Below are 21446 nucleotides of genomic sequence, written 5' to 3'. Positions count from 1 at the left end.
CACACACACACACACACACACACACACACACACACACACACACACACACACACACACACACACACACACACACACACACACACACACACACACACACACAGGCTCCACAGGCCAAAACACAACAGGAAGTTTGCATCAATCTTTAATGTGACATTTAGCACACACAAATTGTTTGCTAGTGTACACACATTCATGCTGATATGGTCTTTCACAAAGTATGGATGCTGTTTGAAATGACTGAAAATGGCAAAACTAATTAAATATATGTAAATATAATACATGTACGTATAGGGGTGTAACGGTACACAAACATTTCGGTTCGGTACGTACCTTGGTTTAGAGGTGACGGTTCGGTTAATTTTCGGTACAGTAAGAAAACAACAAAATATAAATTTTTGGGTTATTTATTTACCAAATTTGCAAAATCTTTCAAAATATTTTTCTTAGTGGAATATTTGATGTGAAGTAATCGGAACCTTGGATAGGTCAATAATTCATAATAACATTGATTTTGATTCAATATTATGTTTTGAGCAATGACAGTTTGAAAGAAAAAAAACCAGCTTTGTTTTATTAGTCAACATTGCAAGATTTTCTAAATTACATTTAACCTTTAAGCTTTTTTATTTCACTTTTGTTATGGTTTTGTTTATTTAACAGTATTTTTAGAATGTGCTGTGGGTCTTTAAAGCATTAGCTGTGGGCGGCAAATGGCATCCGGGGCACACTATTGACACCCCTGCTATAGATAGTAAAAATTTAATCTGATAAATCTTTGGATAAAAAGCAGAGCCTGGCGACAATGCGCGTTTATCATAACTCTCTCGCTCTCTCTGTCTCTGCCCCTCCCTCACGAATGCTGCTGCACGCACAATTTGTTTTGTTTTTAACCCCTTCTTAACCCTGAACGTACATTGAAAATACACGCAACCCTAACTCAGAATGCCGGACATTTGAGGCATTTAAGAAACTCCGCCCTGACAGCTCCGCAAAAGAGGACATGTCCGGTGAAAAGAGGACGTATGGTCAGTCTATCGTAGCCCGTTAGCTGCTAGCATGCCATGTGTTGTGCCTCGGTGTGCATTGTTTACACAACGTGCGTTACGCTACTTAATATGTCTGTGTGGAAACTCGTTCGGTCCACCTCCGAACCGAACCGGAACCCGAACGGTTCAATACAAATACACGTACCGTTACACCCCTATGTACATAACTTTTTGACTTAGTTGCTTTTAAAGTAACTGAGAATCATTTAAATTCAGCTTTTTTTTCCTCTTGCTTCTATAGTCACTACATTGTTTTCTATTTTATGTTGCCATCATTCTGCTTTGCTTAATTTCCAGACATGTATTCATTGATTTCTATCCAAATGCAGTCTTACAGTGAGGCTTTTAGTCAACTCATTTGCTGATGTGGTTTGTACACAATGATGTCACTACCTGGAAGCACAGTGCACTGTCCATTATGTTGCTGTCAAGCTACAATTCATCTTCAAATGTCATGGCTGATCTGGTACAATATATAAATGCTTGTAGGAGCAACCTATGGCCACCAGAGGGCCCCTGAGAGCGTTTAAAACCTAGCACGCTTCTACAAACTTCCACAGGATGCATTGGAGGATTGATTGCATGGAACCTCACATGCTACAGGGCAGCTGCATTAGTCTTGTCAAGAAATGGAGCTCACTACCCATCTCGTAGCTACAGTACCAATTTATCTATAAACTAGTGTTGGTATTTTATATTAGCTAGCTGAAACTACATAGTCAAATATCATACATATAATATCATAGTTACTGATTTCTTTTGTGATATCACTATTTTTCAGGGGCAGCACGGTGGCAGAGGGGTTAGTGCGTCTGCCTCACAATATGAAGATCCTGAGTAGTCTTGGGTTCAATCCCGGCCTCGGGATCTTTCTGTGTGGAGTTTGCATGTTCTCCCCGTGACTGCGTGGGTTCCCTCCGGGTACTCCGGCTTCCTCCCACCTCCAAAGACATGCACCAGGGGATAGGTTGATTGGCAACACTAAATTGGCCCTAGTGTGTGAATGGGAGTGTGAATGTTGTCTGTCTATCTGTGTTGGCCCTGCGATGAGGTGGCGACTTGTCCAGGGTGTACCCCGCCTTCTGCCCGATTGTAGCTGAGATAGGCTCCGGCGCCCCCCGCGACCCCAAAGGGAATAAGCGGTAGAAAATGGATGGATGGATGGATGGACTATTTTTCAGTTTTCTTTGGCACCACTCTCAAGACTAGATACTCATTTTCCTTGGGGACATACATATTGCGGGGTCCACTGTCATGTTACACTGGCACAAAGCTTAAAGTGAAGTGAAGTGAATTATATTTATATAGCGCTTTTCTCTAGTGACTCAAAGCGCTTTACATAGTGAAACCCAATATCTAAGTTACATTTAAACCAGTGTGTGTGGCACTGGGAGCAGGTGGATAAAGTGTCTTGCCCAAGGACACAACGGCAGTGACTGGGATGGCGGAAGCGGGGATCAAACCTGCAACCCTCAAGTTGCTGGCACGGCCGCTCTACCAACCGAGCTATACCGCCCCAAATAAGCCTCAATTTCGGGCTGCACGATTTGGCAAAACAACGTAAACCACAATTTTCTTGTAATTAAGATCCCGATTCTCTGGGATGATTTTCGATCGACCATGTTCAGGGCATTTTGCTTTCGTTTGAAATAAATATTTTTTTTAATTATTGTTTGTTTTTGGTTTATCATTATTATTAGATTCCTTTTCTTCTTAATCCATCCATCCATCCATTTTCTACCGCTTGTCCCTTTCCGGGTTGCGGTGGGTGCTGGAGCCTATCTCAGCTGCATTCGGGCGGAAGGCGGTGTATACCCTGGACAAGTCGCCACTTCATCACAGGGCCAACACAGATAGACAGACAACATTTACACTCACACTCACACACTAGGGCCAATTTAGTGTTGCCAATCAACCTATCCCCAGGTGCATGTTTTTAGGAGGTGGGCGGAAGTCTGAGTACCCGGAACCCACGCAGTTCTTCTGCTTGTGAAAAACTTTCATTGGTCTCACCATACTTGCCAACCCTCCCGATTTTTCCGGGAGACTCCCGAATTTCAGTGCCCCTCCCGAAAATCTCCCGGGGCTACCATTCTCCAGAATTTCTCCCGAACAACAATATTAAGGGCGTGCCGTGATGGCACTGCCTTTAGCATCCGCTTTTTCACCATTCAAACAGCGTGCCAGCCTAGTCACATGTTGTATGCGGCTTCTGCAGACACACGAAAGTGACTGCAAGGCATACTTGATCAACAGCCATACAGGTCACACTTAAGATGGTCGTATAAACAACTTTAACACTGTTACAAATATGCGCCACACTGTCAACCCACACCAAACAAGAATAACAAACACATTTCGAGAGAACATCCGCACCGTAACACAACATAAACACAACAGAACAAATACCCAGAATCCCTTGCAGCCCTAACTCTTCCGGGCTACAATATACACCCCTGCCTGCCACACCTCAACCCCCCCTCCAATCTCACGAATTCGGAGGTCTCAAGGTTGGCAAGTATGGGTCTCACTGCTGTTGTCCATGGGATGTCCAAGAAGGAAAATTAACTTTTTTTAATAGCAATGAATAGCAAGACAAAACAATCCATCAAGTCAAAATTGATGAAACTGCTCCCCTCACCTCCCAGGGGGTGATCAAGGGGATGGGTCAAATGCAGAGGACAAATTTCACCACACCTAGTGTCAATCATTGGTACTTCAACTTTAACTTTAACTTAAAAACAGGCTTGCTCACTCCACAATGCATTTGTGCACATAATAAAGACATGTCAAAAGAAAAGTAAGTTAATTAACGGGAATCGCCTCTCGCATGAGCTGATGAATGATACCCAGCGTGTCGCTCCAGCTCGCAGGGAGCGAGGAAAGTATGTCTCCGTCATGCTAATCGACCTTGTGTAAAATGGCAGCGTTTGTTTGTGATGCAACTCGTTAAATACAATGAATATGATTACAATTTTAATTGGTTCTGCAATTTTCATGGATACATATTCTTAACTGGCGTTATGCACTCAATTTTACATCAGTATGGTGCAGACTAAGCAGTGCTATGCTCATACTGCTTCCCCAAGTCAGCCTTCATGCGCATCTCGGTCACCTTAAATGTTCAACTCGGCGTGGCGAAGTTGGTAGAGTGGCTGTGCCAGCAATCGGAGGGTTGCTGGTTACTGGGGTTCAATCCCCACCTTCTACCATCCTAGTCACGTCCGTTGTGTCTTTAGGCAAGACACTTCACCCTTGCTGCTGGTTAGCACCTTGCATGGCAGCTCCCGCCATCAGTGTGTGAATGTGTGTGTGAATGGATGAATGTGGAAATACTGTCAAAGCGCTTTGAGTACCTTGAAGGTAGAAAAGCGCTATACAAGTATAACCCATTTATCATTTATTTATTTATAAATGTTGCATTAAGACATACGTTTCAATTTGAAACCAGATTCGTCTTGCATGTTTTCACATTGGGTGGCCTTTTCATAATCTACTGCAATCTACTATTAACATAGCACAGTGGGATCATAATCAATCAATCAATCAATCAATCAATCAATCAATCAATCAATCAATCAATCAATCAGTCAGTCAATCAATCAATCAATAAATCAATCACAATCGATTACAAGTCCCTCATAGGGCTTCACTAACCACAACAAGATCCCCTGATCTGAATCCACATTCAGGCAAGGAAAAACTTCAAAAGCCCGAACTGGGGAAAAAGATGAATCCTTGAGAAGGGACCACAGATGTGGGGAACCCCATCCTTGGTGACCGGCTGTAATGGATGCCGAGTGGGTACAGTTATTGAATTGTTACATTAATAGATACAGGTAAAGTTCGATATAACACGGTCCCGTACAAAGCGATGTTCTATAAAACGCGTTCATGCCATGGACCCCGAATTTTCGCCCGGAGTCAACCAAATTATCGACTGTCCATTCTGTGTTGTGGGAGTACACAGAGGGGGGGCCATCCACCAAACATCATCGTTATCCTCATCAACCCCGGCTGTTTGCCGTCAGTGACATTAAGCGGATGGGACAAATGTTCGTTTACGCTGTCCGTGTTTTTAGCTAGGCTCTTTTTTCTTTGTCTACATTGAGAAGAAAACAGACCTTTTTGTTTTCAATTCTGTCAACTGCGACAAGACACGATTATGCAATCTCAACACTTAAGCAAGAACAAAGCACAACACAGAGAAGGATTCAAACAATTTAAAGAAAGAGTCACGCTACCATTCACCATCAAGAAGACAGGAACTTAAAAACTTACACTACTATGCCTTGGTAAGTCTGCAAACCCCTGCTGTTTTCACCAAATAAGTTGGTATCATCTTATTGTATTATTTTAAGGCCAGGCGATTATATGATCGTGATTGATTAAGGCCATGTCTACACTAAGTCGTTTAACCCCTTGAACGAATAATTATTTAGCCTAAGCCCCGTTTCAGCCACACTAAACCAGCATTTAAGTCCCCCTCCTCGGACAAATTTTTACACGGGTAAATGTGGCGTGTATTTCTTGAATCTGCGGCCCTTAGCTTTGTATGGACTCATTGATTGTTTACAAACTGAGTTCGGAGAGGAAGTGAAGTCAGAAAGACCGCGCCCCACACAGGAAGTGACGTCAGCTTCATAATAAAGCGGTTTAGTAACTCAGAGATAACCACTGGAAATATGAAGGCGAGTCATCCAGACATGCCCGTGTTTCTCCTTCCTCTACATGAACGCTTGTGGAAATCACACATGAATACCTTAAGAGAAAGCGATTGCAGCTATTTGGGATACTACACATCTCAGACGGCAAGAGAACTTTCGAATGTCGAGGTCAGCTTGGATTCTACTTAACAAAAAACTTCTTCCATTTGTCGAAGGAGAGACTACGAGAATGCGGACTCCCGTAGATGTGATAAAAAAAGGTAGCGTGTGCTTTGTATTACCTGGCCGTCGAGGGAAGACTAACTACGGAAAACGGCAAATGCTTTTGGATTGGCAGAGCAGACTGTATCGCCATGTATGTTGCGGACTCAACGTCTAGGTCCAGAGTATATAAAGTCACCAAAAATGAATGGACAATGAAGGTGAAGGCAAAAGAGTGAGGAGTGTCCTGACCAGATATCTAGCTCCCTAGATTGATTGTTGTCAAATGTTCTTTGTCACATTGTGTACTTTCATGTCTAATAAAGATTTGATTAACTTATGATGGCTCAGGTGTGATTCACTACAATAGGGCCCCACAGCACACTGGATTCCAGTTCATTGAAATACCACAACACTGGATATTGTTCAGATAAGTAAAATTTAAGAACTTGCACACAAAGCAACACTGGATGTGACTATGACATGCACATTTTCCCCGCATGCGTATTAGGTCATGTTGCGCCAGCGGACGGAGGGGGTCTTAAACGGTGGCATTGTTGTGTGTGGACACGGATAAGGTTAGTTGGGATTTACCCTGGATAACCTTAGTCTAAACGGGGCCTTAAGTTCGATCACGGTGATCAGCTGTTAACATATATTACCTCGATCAAACATGTCAGAAATTTCTGCTAGAAGATACCACAGTAGTTAACAGCGGGAAAGCAACGATGCTCTGTATAATCCTCCACGGAACAATCCACCTTTATTGAGCATGATCCTGTGTGCGCACGGAACAAATCACCTTTATTGAGCGTGATCCTGTGTGTGTCTGTGAATGTCTTTGTGTACGTGTGCGTGTGTTTGTGTGAATGTGTTTGGGTACTCGTGTGTGCTCGACCGTCGCGAAAGTCAGGCTTTTTACGACATCATTAATGTTCAATCCACTTACACAGGTGGAAGTGGATCCCAGGAGAATAAAATAAAGAAATATGGCTAACACTGGCATAGAAGTTGAAGCACAACATTGAGAAGGATCAGACACTTTCACTGACTGCTGCAACTCGCTGGTAATCCTGCCCTGAATGCGGACTCGCAGGCAGGCGCAGAATGTCTGTGGGACTGAACTACTGTATTGGCTACGACTGGAATATTCTACACACCAACTAATATAATCAGAAAAATATATATTTTTATACTTAAATATTTTTTTATCAAACTTTTTGTTGGTTTGCTGTAATTCAACTCCTCTGACATAACGTACAACAAAAAAAAATGCAGACAATTTTTGTTCAAATAATTTTTGAGCTTGTGGATGAAAACATTGTGTTTCTGAAATATTCATTAAACGTGCTTAATGTGTTTGTACACATTATTTTACAGTACCTTAAATTCAAACTGTACTTTCATGTGTTTTCATGGAACTACAATATTTGAGTTAAAAAAAAAAAAATCACAAACTGGGTCACTGCTTGCCTTTTGCCAAACCACTGGTAAGATGCACTGGTGTATACAAATAATCAAAGAATATAAATAATAATTTACCATGTCAAAGTGATGTTTAGTAATCGTTAACTTGAAATAAAAGTTTCATAGTATTCATTAGTGCATTATTTCAAGTGTTTCTTTTTAGTTATATTATGAAAGGTGGCTATCATTAGGACCTGGCGAGGAGCAATCACATTTAATGAAATCAGTCATTCAATAACAAATGCATGACCAACCGCACTGGCTCACCACTTCAAAATGTGTTAAGTAAACTAATTTTAAGCAAGGAGCTGCACTCTCACATTAGCCAAAGTTGCTAAACTTTAAGTGTGAGTACCCTCGTAATCTAATCGCTGTTTCAATTCTTATGTCATATTGTTGTGTTGACAGTCTTAGTCTATGTAATATTACCATGGAAATCAAATTACTGTATTTCCTTTTCACTGATAAATCAGCTCACTAAAATGGTCAAAACTGTGAGTAATCAAATTTGAGACAAACAATTACGCTGCAGCCACCCCTGAAATTACTGCAAATAGTGTGTACTGCTGAATTACTCCAACAATTAAAGTCAATCTCTCCGGTTTTTCTTCATGTCCCTGCATGTACTGTAATTTGACAGGATCTACGGTGCACAGTTAAACAAGGACTACACACACAAACATGGCACTTAACGGAAATGGCTCTATCCCTCCCATTCCCCGCTTCGTTGGATATGTTTTCTCCTGCTGTCTCCATCTCCACCCACACACAGGCACTCAGCATAAATCAGTGATTGACTGTTGGGAGTAATAGCTGGTGTATGATCACATTGAGAAAATTGAGAAAATTTAAAATAATTAGTGCTGTGGGTTTGTTGAGGTGTTCACTGCCTTTTTGGGGGAGTGAATGCATCAAAGGGGGTCAAAGGGATATATTTAATACTTAAAATATAATATTGTTCTCGAAAATGACGATATATAAACCAATTTTGTGTTGCTTAGCTGTGAAAGGTGCATGTGTTGTTCTGATTTGGGATGAGCAATATACAGTAATGTATTTGTTGTTAAAATTCCTGCAACCAATACTATTAAACTCTTAATGCACACGGTAAGATATGTACAGTAAGACAAGTAAATACAATAACCGACAAGAAGACACACAGACATGGATACGTACTACTGTGCTGAATCGTTAAGCTGGTACTCCCGTGCGCGGCTGAAGCATTCCTGGATCCCTGAGTCGGACCAGAGACGCATCATGGCGGAGAGCAGTTCAGCAGAGTAAGGCTCTGTGTCCTCCATACGACTAACCACATCACACACCATCTTGGCATCCGCCTAAAGGGAGAGAGGAGGAAGGAAGAGTAATGTCATCTGAAGGCCTGATGAGGATCAAAGTGCCCGAACAATATTAAAATATCATCAAAGCAACACTTATGCACCAAGGCATAATTGCGGTAAAACAGACATATCGAGTCAAGTGCATCATCAGAATCAGAATCAGAATCAGAATCAGAATCAGAATAGTTTTATTGCCATTGTTTGAGAACAGGTTCACAAACTAGGAATTTTTCATGCATGGTTAAATAGTATTACGTTTACAATACATATGATGTCACAATAAATATTTTTAAATCAATCGACAGACATTGATTCACTTTTTAACCAACTAAAAACATGTTCATAAACCAGGCCAATGAATGCGTGTGCTGACAAACTCTGTCATGTCTTGAAGTAAATATTGCCTGGTCATTTTAGTGTTGAGTCAAAGTTTGTTAAGCCAAGCGCTGCACACAATCCTAACAGTCAAGTAAACACTTGGGCTTATACAACATGAGAGGTGTACAGGCTGGTCCAACAATATTACACTCCTCAGGACTACCTCAGAGTAGTTCCATTTTTTTGTTTGTCTGTTTTGAATACAAAACTTGAAGAGTTCTTAAATTGTAGCCAGTGGAAGCATCAAACGCAATATATTAATTAGCATAGGATTGTGTTATTCAGTATTATGGCAGTATATACGTACATATACATACATATACATATACATACATATGTATATATATATACATATGTATATATATATATATATATATATATATATATATATATATATATATATATATATATATATATATATATATATATATATATATATATATATATATATATGATACAGTGTTTGTGTTTGGTTGTTTCTATATATATATATACATATACATGCATTGTTGCATTTGTTGATAATAAAGGTAATTATTAGGGCTGTGAATCTTTGGGTGTCCCACGATTCGATTCAATATCGATTCTTGGGGTCACGATTCGATTCAACATCGATTTTTTTTTTCAATTCAACACGATTCTCGATTAAAATACGATTTTTTCCCGATTCAAAACGATTCTCTATTCATTCAATACATAGGATTTCAGCAGGATCTACCCCAGTCTGCTGACATGCAAGCAGAGTAGTAGATATTTGTAAAAAGCTTTTATAATTGTAAAGGACAATGTTTTATCAACTGATTGCAATAATGTAAATTTGTTTTAACTATTAAACGAACCAACAATATGACTTATTTTATCTTTGTGAAAATATTGGACACATTATGTTGTCAAGCTTATGAGATGCAATGCAAGTGTAAGCCACTGTGACACTATTGTTCTTTTTTTTCTTTTTTTTATAAATGTCTAATGATAATGTCAATGAGGGATTTTTAATCACTGCTATGTTGAAATTGTAACTAATATTGATACTGTTGTTGATAATATTCATTTTTGTTTCACTACTTTTGGTTTGTTCTGTGTCGTGTTTATGTCTCCTCTCAATTGCTCTGTTTATTGCAGTTCTGAGTGTTGCTGGGTCGGGTTTGGTTTTGGAATTGGATTGCATTGTTAAGGTATTGCTGTGTATTGTTTTGTTGGATTAAAAAAATAAAAAATAAATAAAAAATAAATCGATTTTTTAAAAATGAGAATCGATTCTGAATCGCACAACGTGAGAATCGCGATTCGAATTCGAATCGATTTTTTCCCACACCCCTAGTAATTATTGTCATTATTCATTATCAATCGTGCTATTTCTATTGGTATTTGTATTGCTCCATTTGTAGTGTAACAATGTTCATTGTGATTTCTGTGTTATTAATTTTTACTTCCCTAACTGCTTCTTTGGCATGCTATCACTTTTCGTATCATATTTGTACATATCATATTTGCTTATGCTGGTCTGTTGTTGTTGTTGTTGTTGTTGTTATTGTTGTGTTTGTTGTTGTTGTTGTCTCTCTGTCTTATCCCCCGCAATTTCCCCCTCTGTCTTCTTTTATTTCCTCTTTCTATCTCCTTCTGCTCTGGTCCGGCTGCGCCAAACATTAACATAAATCCATTAAATAAAGTCAAATACAAATAAGGTAACAAGAGAAGTATCCCACAATTCTCTTCTGTAAAGTAAATCTGTACAACAAACATGGGCAAAAAATAAAATAAAAATACTTTCGATATTTCAAGACTTACGGTCATTTGAAAACAGCACTGCACATCATAATGGCGGCTACAGTTTCGATGTTAAAGGTCTAAAAAAAAATATTTGGAATCGTCCGGCGGGTGGAATTGCAAATCTTAATGGGCCATAATTTGCCCAGATGTGATATAGAGGGTTTTTGGTATTAATCCATCTTCTGCAATCCCAGTCACTGCGTTGTGTCCTTGGGCAAGACACTTCACCCACCTTGCGCCCAGTGCCACCCACACTGGTGTATGAATCTGAATGAATGTTTTGTGGTGATCGGTTGATGCAAATCGGCAGCCATGTTTCCGTCAGTTTACCCCAGGGCAGCTGTGGCTACAAATATATCTTACCAAGCACCACCATATTGTGAATGTGGAGTGAATTAATAATGGGTGTATTGTGTTTTGAGTCACTAGAAAAAAGCGTTATACAAATATTTAAAACATGAGATGAGTTGCACGTTTCACACCAACCAAAAAGCTCAGTTTTACCCGTCCACACATGAACACTGAGTTTTGCATCATGGCAAAATTCTGTAACCATTATTGCAAATTCGACGTGTATGGGATTTTACGTTGTGCCGTCCTTCCCATTGTATTATGTTTCAAAAATAGGCAAGGACTGCTGATAATGAGAGATTAAGACCACATCTACAGACACACTCTTTAAGCTGCCGAGGCGGAGGCACCATGACACCTTGTCCTTTTTCAATAATACTGTAAAGCTTCTGGCCTCTTATACTTGGCAACAATCCAACTGGAACAGTTTTGATTTAATATGTTTTCCAGCTTGGAATAAAGCTGAGCTTGAGCTTCCTCCCAGTGATTGATGCTGGCTGCGGTGTCACACAGCACCTGATATGGAGAAAGAGCTAGTGTGTGCATCTGGATGTCCGCATGTGAATGAGAGTCAGTGCAAAATGAGACTTACTGTACTCTGTTTTCTATTTGTGTGTGTATTCCACTTTGAAGTGCTGGGCAGTGGGCCACAGATACACGTACAAACACTAAGCAGACAAAGGGAAGCATCTAAACATTTTGTCCAGGATCAGTGTGTGTGTGAGAGATGCTGATGGGCTTTTTGTTGTGCAACCATCCCTGTTTTACATTCATTTGCTTTCTCACTCACTTTCAAGCAAACTCAACACTTATCTAGAGCCAAATGCCAAACTGTAACCATCTCTAATTAACCCACACGGCTTTATGATCATGTGGCAATGATACCATTCAAAAAATGTCCAACATGGAAAATAATGTAGTCCAAAATATTTAAAACATCAGTTAAAATTATTGGATTTATCACAGTATTTTCAATTTACAATGCAATAATTATTTTTGTCCCACTGCAGTTCAACTCTGACTTTACTATTAGATGTATTATGTTTGGGTAAGAACCTAATTTCATAGTGATGTTCTGATATATTTTAGTCCGGACACAGGATAAAGTTGGTTCTGGTTAAATGGTCCACACATGCATGTTTTCCCATCCTATGTATATTTAACCATGCTAGTCACACTTAAGGGCTGTGGGCTGAATGCAGCTCACCAAATCCTTGTACGTGTCTGTGCAAGAGCTTTAAACCAACAGCAGGTCCATGAATAAAAATGCATCGTGCGAGAGTATAGGAGGCTACTTACTATATTCGGTGAAATGAGTGTAAAAATGACAATGTGGGCATTATTTAATGTTTAGAGGGCTCTACATTGTTAACAGTTTTTTACAACTCTAACTATAAAAATATTAAAATGATTGATAATATTATTATTATTATTGATTAATTCTGAAATGTGTTTAGTACGGTCAGACCAATTAGTTGTGATCAATAAGAATTATAATTGAATCTGTATTGAATAATATCTGATTGTTCATGAACCGTTTTTCAAATATCTTGTTTTTGAATCGTATCGTAACACATGTATCTAGATGCTTGTCGAATCGTCCATCACAAAGAGTTGTACAAGCCTAACAGTTATTAACAATAACAGCCACTTTTCTTAAGTCAATCAATCAAAACTTTATATGACACGTTTCATACACAGGCAAATTGCCACAAAATGTGATAAAATGAAAAGACTCAAAATAATTCACACAATAAAAAATAACGCCATTCTCACTTGTCACCATCACCACCAAAAGGACCAGTGCCATTAATCTGACAGTGAGCTAAGAATATAACAGCGGCTACATTGCACAATTGAGACAGAATAACTTTTTTTAAGGGCTTTGTATCCGGAATTGCACGGCTCCCATAAGCTCCATTGTAAGCAAACTTTTGATCGCATTTATTTAATATTTAGAATGCAAAAAATAAATAACATCCATCGTCATGTCTTTCATAATGATTGTGAATGATAGACAACATTCCCCAAAAAGTGCAGTTCCCCTTTAATGGGCTGAATATAACAAATTAAATTGATTTGTTTTGCTGTCTGTCAGCTTTTGCTGATGGTGTTCGATTTTCTTGCAATATGCATTTTCTTGCAATTGCATCATTACAACACACCGTTACAACACCACAGCGCCGCCCAGAGTGCACCTTCAGTGTGGTAAAAGTACGTTTTGTTGTCTAAATCGCACAATATTGCCCAGAAAAGGTGGTACATATTATATTTTTGTGCTGCATGGCAACAACATGACACAATCCACTTGTTATCAATTGTACACACAGTCTGACTAAATCACCAGCAACACACCCACTAATAGTACACACAATGTTATAGTTACCACACATTATTTAGCACTTTAGTAGATCAGGCTCATAATATATTTTTTCCATTTCCTAGCACACAAAATTCCCATGAGATCAGTAAAAAAAAGTTTCAGTTGCACAAAGGACACAATCACTTACAGTAAACTATAATTACCGTGTGTTTCTGTCATTTTGCTGATGCTTTATTTAAAATGATAGATAGCTAAACTATGTTTGAATACCGGTTTCTGCATAATATAAACAATTCTTAATGTTTTTTTTTTTAAATGAAAGAGCCATTTAGCATGCACACAGTAGTAATGTGTACAACAAAAACAGTACAGTATCTCTCTGATTGTGAACCAATTAGATATCTCGGATAACAATCACTATTAAGTCTGTTTTCACTCTGTCTTGTCAGTCCCAACCCTCCTCTCTTCTATTTTTGGACTTGCGTTCACTCGTTCAATCATTTTTTTCATCTGTCTGGACAACTGAACCTAACCCTAACATCATGGCTGTAGTCGTATAACCAGCATACGATCTAAAGCCAAATCCACAAAGACAATTCATTATTATATCATCTTTTTTCTCTGCTGTCTACTGGCACACCACACCCTCTGACGCTGCCTCTAGTTTTCAACTATCTTCATCCCTCTCTCTTTCCTACTCCTCCACATCATGTGACTCTCTGATGCAGTTGCCATGGTGACCATGGCTCATCCCCAGGAATGCAATATTCACTGTTTGGCTCTCCCTTGTGATCTTCCCATCTATTCCGCTGCACCCTTCTTGTTTCCATCACCCTTATCGGCCTGTCCCTCCTTTTTGTCTTACCCTGTTCCACGATATATAAAAACATAATTATCAAACATACTTTAATGTCTGCATTTATCTGAATCTTTTCTGTGCAACTTATGTATCTACAGAGGGAGAAATATATCTTCTTGTCTCACACACTCCCTCCCTCTGTGGAGCCACTGCTGAAAACTGGAAGTAATGAAATATTTAACTGTTGTTCCGGCCCTCCTATGGCCTGCCCTGTGGAGCCCTCACACACACACACACACACACACACACACACACACACACACACACACACACACACACACACACACACACACACACACACACACACACACACACACACACACACACACACACACACACACACACACACACACACACACACACACACACACACACACACACACACACACACACACACACACACACACACACACACACACACGCACACACTATGTAGCCCAGGCTTTGCTTTATTGGGGCTTCCGTCAGCACACTCACAGGGTGTCATACAAACACCCATCTACAGAGGAAGGATCCCCTGGATGCAAAGCATACAAATCGTGTGATTGTTAAAATGTGCTTTATGGTGGCAAGCATAACACCAAGAGGGTGGTAAAAATACACCTAAACACTGAGGGAGAACAGGTGGAACACGGAGAAAGGAGAAGCATGCATATGGATGTCGAATCTTACAGCTGCAACTTATTAACATTTTCTTTTGCTCTCCAAATTATGTTGGATACCTTCACAATTAACACATACCTAATTGTTAGTAAGTAGACTTCACTAATGATGGCAACTTGATGCAAATGTGGTTATAGTTTAGTTTCATTTGAATATGCTAAGCTAAATTACATACATTAACATATTATGGTTATACTTGTATTGTACTTAGTATTCATTAGTTGGCTTCTGGGTTCCCAAAGCAGGAGCTAATTGCAACAGCAGAAGTTGTGCAATAGAGGTATTAACATATTTGTACTATGTCTAATTTCAATATGGGTGGGATCCTCGTTTACGGTTGGAAATAGAAAACATTGTGGGTGGACAGGGAAAACATTCTGTGGATTCTGAAAATAATGCTTTGTTTTTATCCAATCAGAATTCAGCTAGCCTATGTTGCCATGCTGTACCAAATCTGCCGGGGCCTTCAAATTCAGTAATGCGGGCGTCTGTGCACTGTAAGTGAACGGGCACATACAGTGATAGACAGTGTATGTTGTCAGTAAGGCCTTCTAGATGGCCTAAGACAGATATATAGTGATGCTATGAGCCAGGTAACATAACAATTCCATTACCCAGCATGCCACAGTAGTGATGAGCATGCGCAGTAGCCCCGTTTAGGTTGTTGAATGTAGCCATGCTTGATGTTTTTGATGAGCACGCTGTGGAGTAAACTTTAAGAACTCAGCCAACACGCCTCGTCTGCATCTTTTATGATTAGACAAGACAAGACATATATTTGCAAGGCCATTTTCAAGAAGGATATTTAAAGAGAAACTGCATTTTGCGAGACGATGTCAGCCAACCCCAGAAGCGAGCTCAGCTTTCAATGAAATGTGAGTTCAGATATTTTTTATTTCTTAATTTTTTCACGTTTAAAATGTTTTTTGCAATTTTAATTTTGACAGTACCACATAAGATATGTTTTAATTGCTGATGCGGGTTTATTGTTTTTTCAATGCGCCAGAAAATAACCCGTTTTGTACAATGCCCAGTAGTGTGTCAATGTGTCTCTGTATAGTATTTCTCCAGCAATGGTCATGTGGGGACATCAATAATGGTATTTTGAGAGGCAATCATTTAAGTCAGACATCACTGAGGGCCTAGGTGGGAAATGCACGGCCCGCCACTAGTCTACATAACATGTAATGATAGTTCCTTGGTGAAAACTTGCATAAATATAGCAGTAAATACCAATATTCAAGCTACTTATTTTCTGTCTCTAAAAACAATCAGTTTTGAAAGGTGTTTCATTGTCTCCTTCATTGCCATAAAGAGTAGGGACCAACACTGCCATTATAAGTATTTTTGGTAAAATAATTTTATATTGCCATAGAGGTTGTTGAAGCTGTTGTTCTACAAGAGGGCTAAGCTACAAGCTACAATACACATCTAACTAACATTGCTAATGTATCATTCACACATTGCTAAGATACTGTTATTTCATACAGATTCATTGTCTCCTCCTTTGCCATAAATAGTAGGCACAGAGTCCACCATTTAAAGTACTTATACTGGCACAGGTTTGTGAAGCAAGAATATTCTGGTTTGTACACACTAGGAGATACTTCTTCCCAGCTGAAGGCACATTGTCGCAAAATGAAAAAGTTAGTCAGGCACTTTTTAGTTCCTCAGGTGAGACTGGAGGTGTGTGTCGAGACCTGTGTTGGTTAATACAACAAATAACAGAGCATTTTCATTGGGTTGCACTTTGGGCATTATGTCGTGTGGACTACAAACCCTCATACATAAATTAAAAGTGGCGGACTTGCATAAAGGACTTTGGGTAGATTACTACCATATATGGATAATCCGCCGACATTACATCTTGAAAAAATGTCACACATGGTGCAAAGTCTAAACGGATCGTTTGGAGGAAGTATGAAGAAAGGCAAGATTGTTTTATAAAAATATTTGCAATGACTCCATGGTTTGATTTCAAATTTTTAGGAATAAGGCAGATCCCAAATACACAACAGTAAGTTTTTTGTCTTTTCTGATTTATAAATGTTGGATACTCGGGTTAAACATTGCCTAAGCATCAAATCATTAGGTTCATGCATTTGTTCGCAAGTTTACACACAGTTTTGCATGTCTCTGAACGCTGGGGTTTGCAATTTAGCTATGTTGTGATGGCACAGTGAGGTGGACATACTTATTTGGACATAAAGTTATCAGTCAGGGAGTGTGCTGTATGGGGCCAGTGGAGTTGGACGAAACACCAAAAAAGGTAGGATAAAGTATTATTTTCATTTAATCTTGGCGTCCACACAATATCACAGATGTGCGACAAGCAATGACATACAGTAAATGCGGCTAAAAACAGCTTTTTTAAGCAGCTCTGTATCAATCGAAGATGTGCAAGTGTACCTGATGTTGTGACCGAATGCATCTATATGTTTATGAAGTATATTTTCAACAGTGTCTAAAAAAAAATAAAGGTGACGTTTATCTTTCATAAATCTAAACAATGTACATTTTCAAAAGATAACTTTTAGAGAGGGAAGGGGTGGGGGCTGTGTTTTTATTGAAATAAACTATATACATTATCTAGACCAGAAGCAATTGTTAATGTAGGTTAGAATCATTAGAGTCCTCTTCAAACAAGCTAATTATGAATATATTACTGACATTAACATTTTCAAACACCCCGTTGTCATTTGCATTAATAATGCTTTATAATCAACACAATATTATAACATTTACAAAATGTATTCACTTTGTTGTTTGTTGAAACTATTTTTATACAGTACTTTAGTTTTCGACTCAAACTTGAATTATGCATATTTTGGTTTTAAACAAATTCAGGGGAAATAAGTTGTTTAATAATGTATTTTTGTCAGTGCAACATTACTAATGTAAGATAATTAAAACATAAATGAACACATGTTTCTGTCAACTCCCATCGGGGATTGAAGCCGGTATGTCTTCCTTACAAGACCAGTGCGCTAACAGTGCGGATTACAGACGTGAGTGTCAATGTCAATGCTATCATATTCTTATCAGTGCACTGCAAAAAGTCAGTGTTCAAAAACAAGAAAAAAAAAAAAAAAAAAAATTAGGGGTATTTTATTTGAACTAAGCAAAATTATCTGAACAAGAAAATGTTGCTTGTCAAGACTTTCCAACAAAAAGTAAATTTAGCTAACCTCAATGAACCCAAAAATACCTTAAAATAAGTATATTCTCACTAATAACAACTGTACTACTATATGAGTACGTAATTTCTATTGTTTCATTGAAAATAAAATAGCAAAGTCCATTTGGCTGTCATTTGTTTTAATATGAGACACAATTGTGTCAAAGTCATTAATTTTTCATGCTTGAAATAAGAAATTATTACTATAAAAAAGTAGTTTTATACTTGTGAGTGTTGATCACACAGCTTTGCAACAGTTGATATTCTAGTTTCAAGCATGGTTTACTCAATATAGGTCATAAAATCTCAGCAACAAGCTATAATATCTTACTGAGATCTTTTAGGACCAAAACCCTTAAAACAAGTAAAACACTCTAACATAAAATCTGCTTAGTGAGAAGAATTATCTTATCAGACAGAAAATAAGCAAATATCACCCTTATTTGATATATTTACTTACTTGGATTTCAGTTTTTGCAGTGTGACGGAGAAGGAAGGGTCTAGGCATAAGTTTGGGGTAAAAAGCGTCCTGTCTTTCATTGATAGACATTTTAAATGGGCCTCTTTACACACAATTGATAAAGGGGCCCTACGCACAGCATGTGATCGGCGTATAGCTATGTCTATATGTACATACGTCTACATCAAATGGTGCTTTTTGCAGCACAAAGTGGAGTCTGCACCCTATTCAGTATATCTGATTTAAAACACTCTAGGAGGACAAAACGACATTCATGTTTTGCCAGATAAGGCAAAGGAAATCGCACTCTAAACCACATGAAGAAAAATGGCCATTAAATAGTATAAATGAAACAGGAGACAGAAGCTATGATTTTATGGCCTATGGTTACATAATAACTTGAAGGCTCGCATCATCCTAAGGGCACTTCCCTTCAAAACAGCAATAGTTGGGATTAATTTAGGTGGAGAAAAATACATACACAAAATGGAAAGATTATATCATGCTGTCGGCCTTTGACTGCTTTGTAGGGATTTAACGATATTGTAGATACCACGTTATTGCGGTTTCATAATCTTAGCAATAATGTTGTGACATGTGACGGTATCAAACAAAACCTTGGTAAGTGTAGTTTTTTTCTGGCACTTTTGATTTGGCGGGTCTGAAAATAAATTGCATCGCCCAGAATCCGCTGTGCAGCGTGGGGCCGCAATGTGGGGGCGTGGAATACCGTAAAGTGGAGAGAAAGAGGAAGAAGGAAGTGAATTGTGTTCCACTTTGTACAAAGTTTGTAGTACATGAGATGAATTGTTGTTTTTTCTCCAAAATCCTAACAATTGTTTGAGGTATGTTGCTAACAAACAGACAAACAAACCCTGGTGAAAACATAACGTCTGTGTTGGAGGTTCTAAAAGACACGGTCAAGGCATGTTGTGCTGAGAGAAATCATCTGTTGCACACAAAAGCTACTTGATACTGTAAGCTACTATCACCTGGAAAAGATGAAGCCAGTGAAGCTAAACGTCAATTTGTGAGGTATTTACATTATACAAGTTCAATTGGGAGTTAAAGGCCTACTGAAAATAATTTTTTTAATTTAAACGGGGATAGCAGATCCATTCTATGTGTCATACTTGATCATTTCGCGATATTGCCATATTTTTGCTGAAAGGATTTAGTAGAGAACATCGACGATAAAGTTCGCAACTTTTGGTCGCTGATAAAAAAAGCCTTGCCTGTACCGGAAGTAGCGTGACGTCACAGGTTGAAAGGCTCCTCACATTTCCCCATTGTTTACAATGCAGCGAGAGCGATTCGGACCGAGAAAACGACGATTACCCCATTAATTTGAGCGAGGATGAAAGATTCGTGGATGAGGAACGTGAGAGTGAAGGACTAGAGTGCAGTGCAGGACGTATGTTTTTTTTGCTCTGACCGTAACTTAGGTACAAGGGTTCATTGGATTCCACACTTTCTCCTTTTTCTATTGCGGATCACGGATTTGTATTTTAAACCACCTCGGATACTATATCCTCTTGAAAATGAGAGTCGAGAACGCGAAATGGACATTCACAGTGACTTTTATCTCCACGACAATACATCGGCGAAGCTCTTTAGCTACGGAGCTAACGTGATAGCATCGTGCTTAAATGCAGATAGAAACAAAAGAAATAAACCCCTGACTGGAAAGATAGACAGAAAATCAACAATACTATTAAACCATGGACATGTAACTACATGCTTAATGCTTTCCAGGCTGGCGAAGCTTAACAATGCTGTTGCTAATGACGCCATTGAAGCTAACTTAGCAACGGGACCTCACAGAGCTATGCTAAAAACAATAGCGCTCCACCTACGCCAGCCAGCCCTCATCTGCTCATCAACACCCGTGCTCACCTGCGTTCCAGCGATCGACGGAGCGACGAAAGACTTCACCCGTACATAGATGCGGTCGGCGGCCCGGAGTCGGAGGAAGTCAAGGTGAGGTCGGCGGCTAGCGCGTCTGCTATCCATCTCAAAATCCTCCTGGTTGTATTGCTGTAGTCCGCCGCTAATACACCGATCCCACCTACAACTTTCTTCTTTGCAGTCTTCATTGTTAATTAAACAAATTGCAAGAGATTCACCAACACAGATGTCCAGAATACTGTGGAATTTTGAGATGAAAACAGAGCTTTTTGTATTGGATTCAATGGGGTCCGAATACTTCCGTTCCAACGATTGATGTCACGCGCATACGTCATCATACATAGACGTTTTCAACCGGAAGTTTAGCGGGAAATTTAAAATTGCACTTTATAAGTTAACCCGGCCGTATTGGCATGTGTTGCAATGTTAAGATTTCAGACTGCGTGGTGAAGTAGGCCTTTAACTTAAATGCCGTTCTGAAAAACGGCATTTTCCAAACTGAGAGAAAACATGTCCACAGTAGCGGACACTGCTTCTCAGAAAGAAACACAGTTAAGGTAAAGTTAAAGTACCAATGATTGTCACACACACACTAGGTGTGGCGAAATTATTCTCTGCATTTGACCCATCACCCTTGATCACCCCCTGGGAGGTGAGGGGAGCATTGAGCTCACCCAGAAATTATATTTGGTGATTTAACCCCCAATTCCAACCCTTGATGCTGAGTGCCAAGCAGGGAGGTAATGGGTCCCATTTTTTTATAGTCTTTGGTATGACTCAGCCAGGGTTTGAACTCGCAACCTACCGATCTCAGGGCGGACACTCTAACCATTAG

The 21446-nt window shown here is 39.2% G+C and overlaps 1 protein-coding gene across 1 annotated transcript in view; it reads right to left on the bottom strand.

Annotated features, from left to right (window-relative positions):
- The window catches only part of gnao1a (guanine nucleotide binding protein (G protein), alpha activating activity polypeptide O, a), a 236160-nt gene that overhangs the window by 48476 nt on the left and 166238 nt on the right, over positions 1-21446 (bottom strand). Inside the window, exon 4 of the mRNA XM_062035823.1 lies at positions 8558-8718. Coding sequence (XP_061891807.1) covers positions 8558-8718 — 161 coding nt within the window. The remainder of the gene's footprint in view (positions 1-8557; positions 8719-21446) is intronic.

This window comes from Entelurus aequoreus, linkage group LG24, assembly GCF_033978785.1.
Source record: "Entelurus aequoreus isolate RoL-2023_Sb linkage group LG24, RoL_Eaeq_v1.1, whole genome shotgun sequence".
NCBI lineage: Eukaryota > Metazoa > Chordata > Actinopteri > Syngnathiformes > Syngnathidae > Entelurus > Entelurus aequoreus.
The sequence above is the reverse complement of the archived record's forward strand: the minus strand, read 5'-3'. Positions and strand labels throughout refer to the sequence as shown.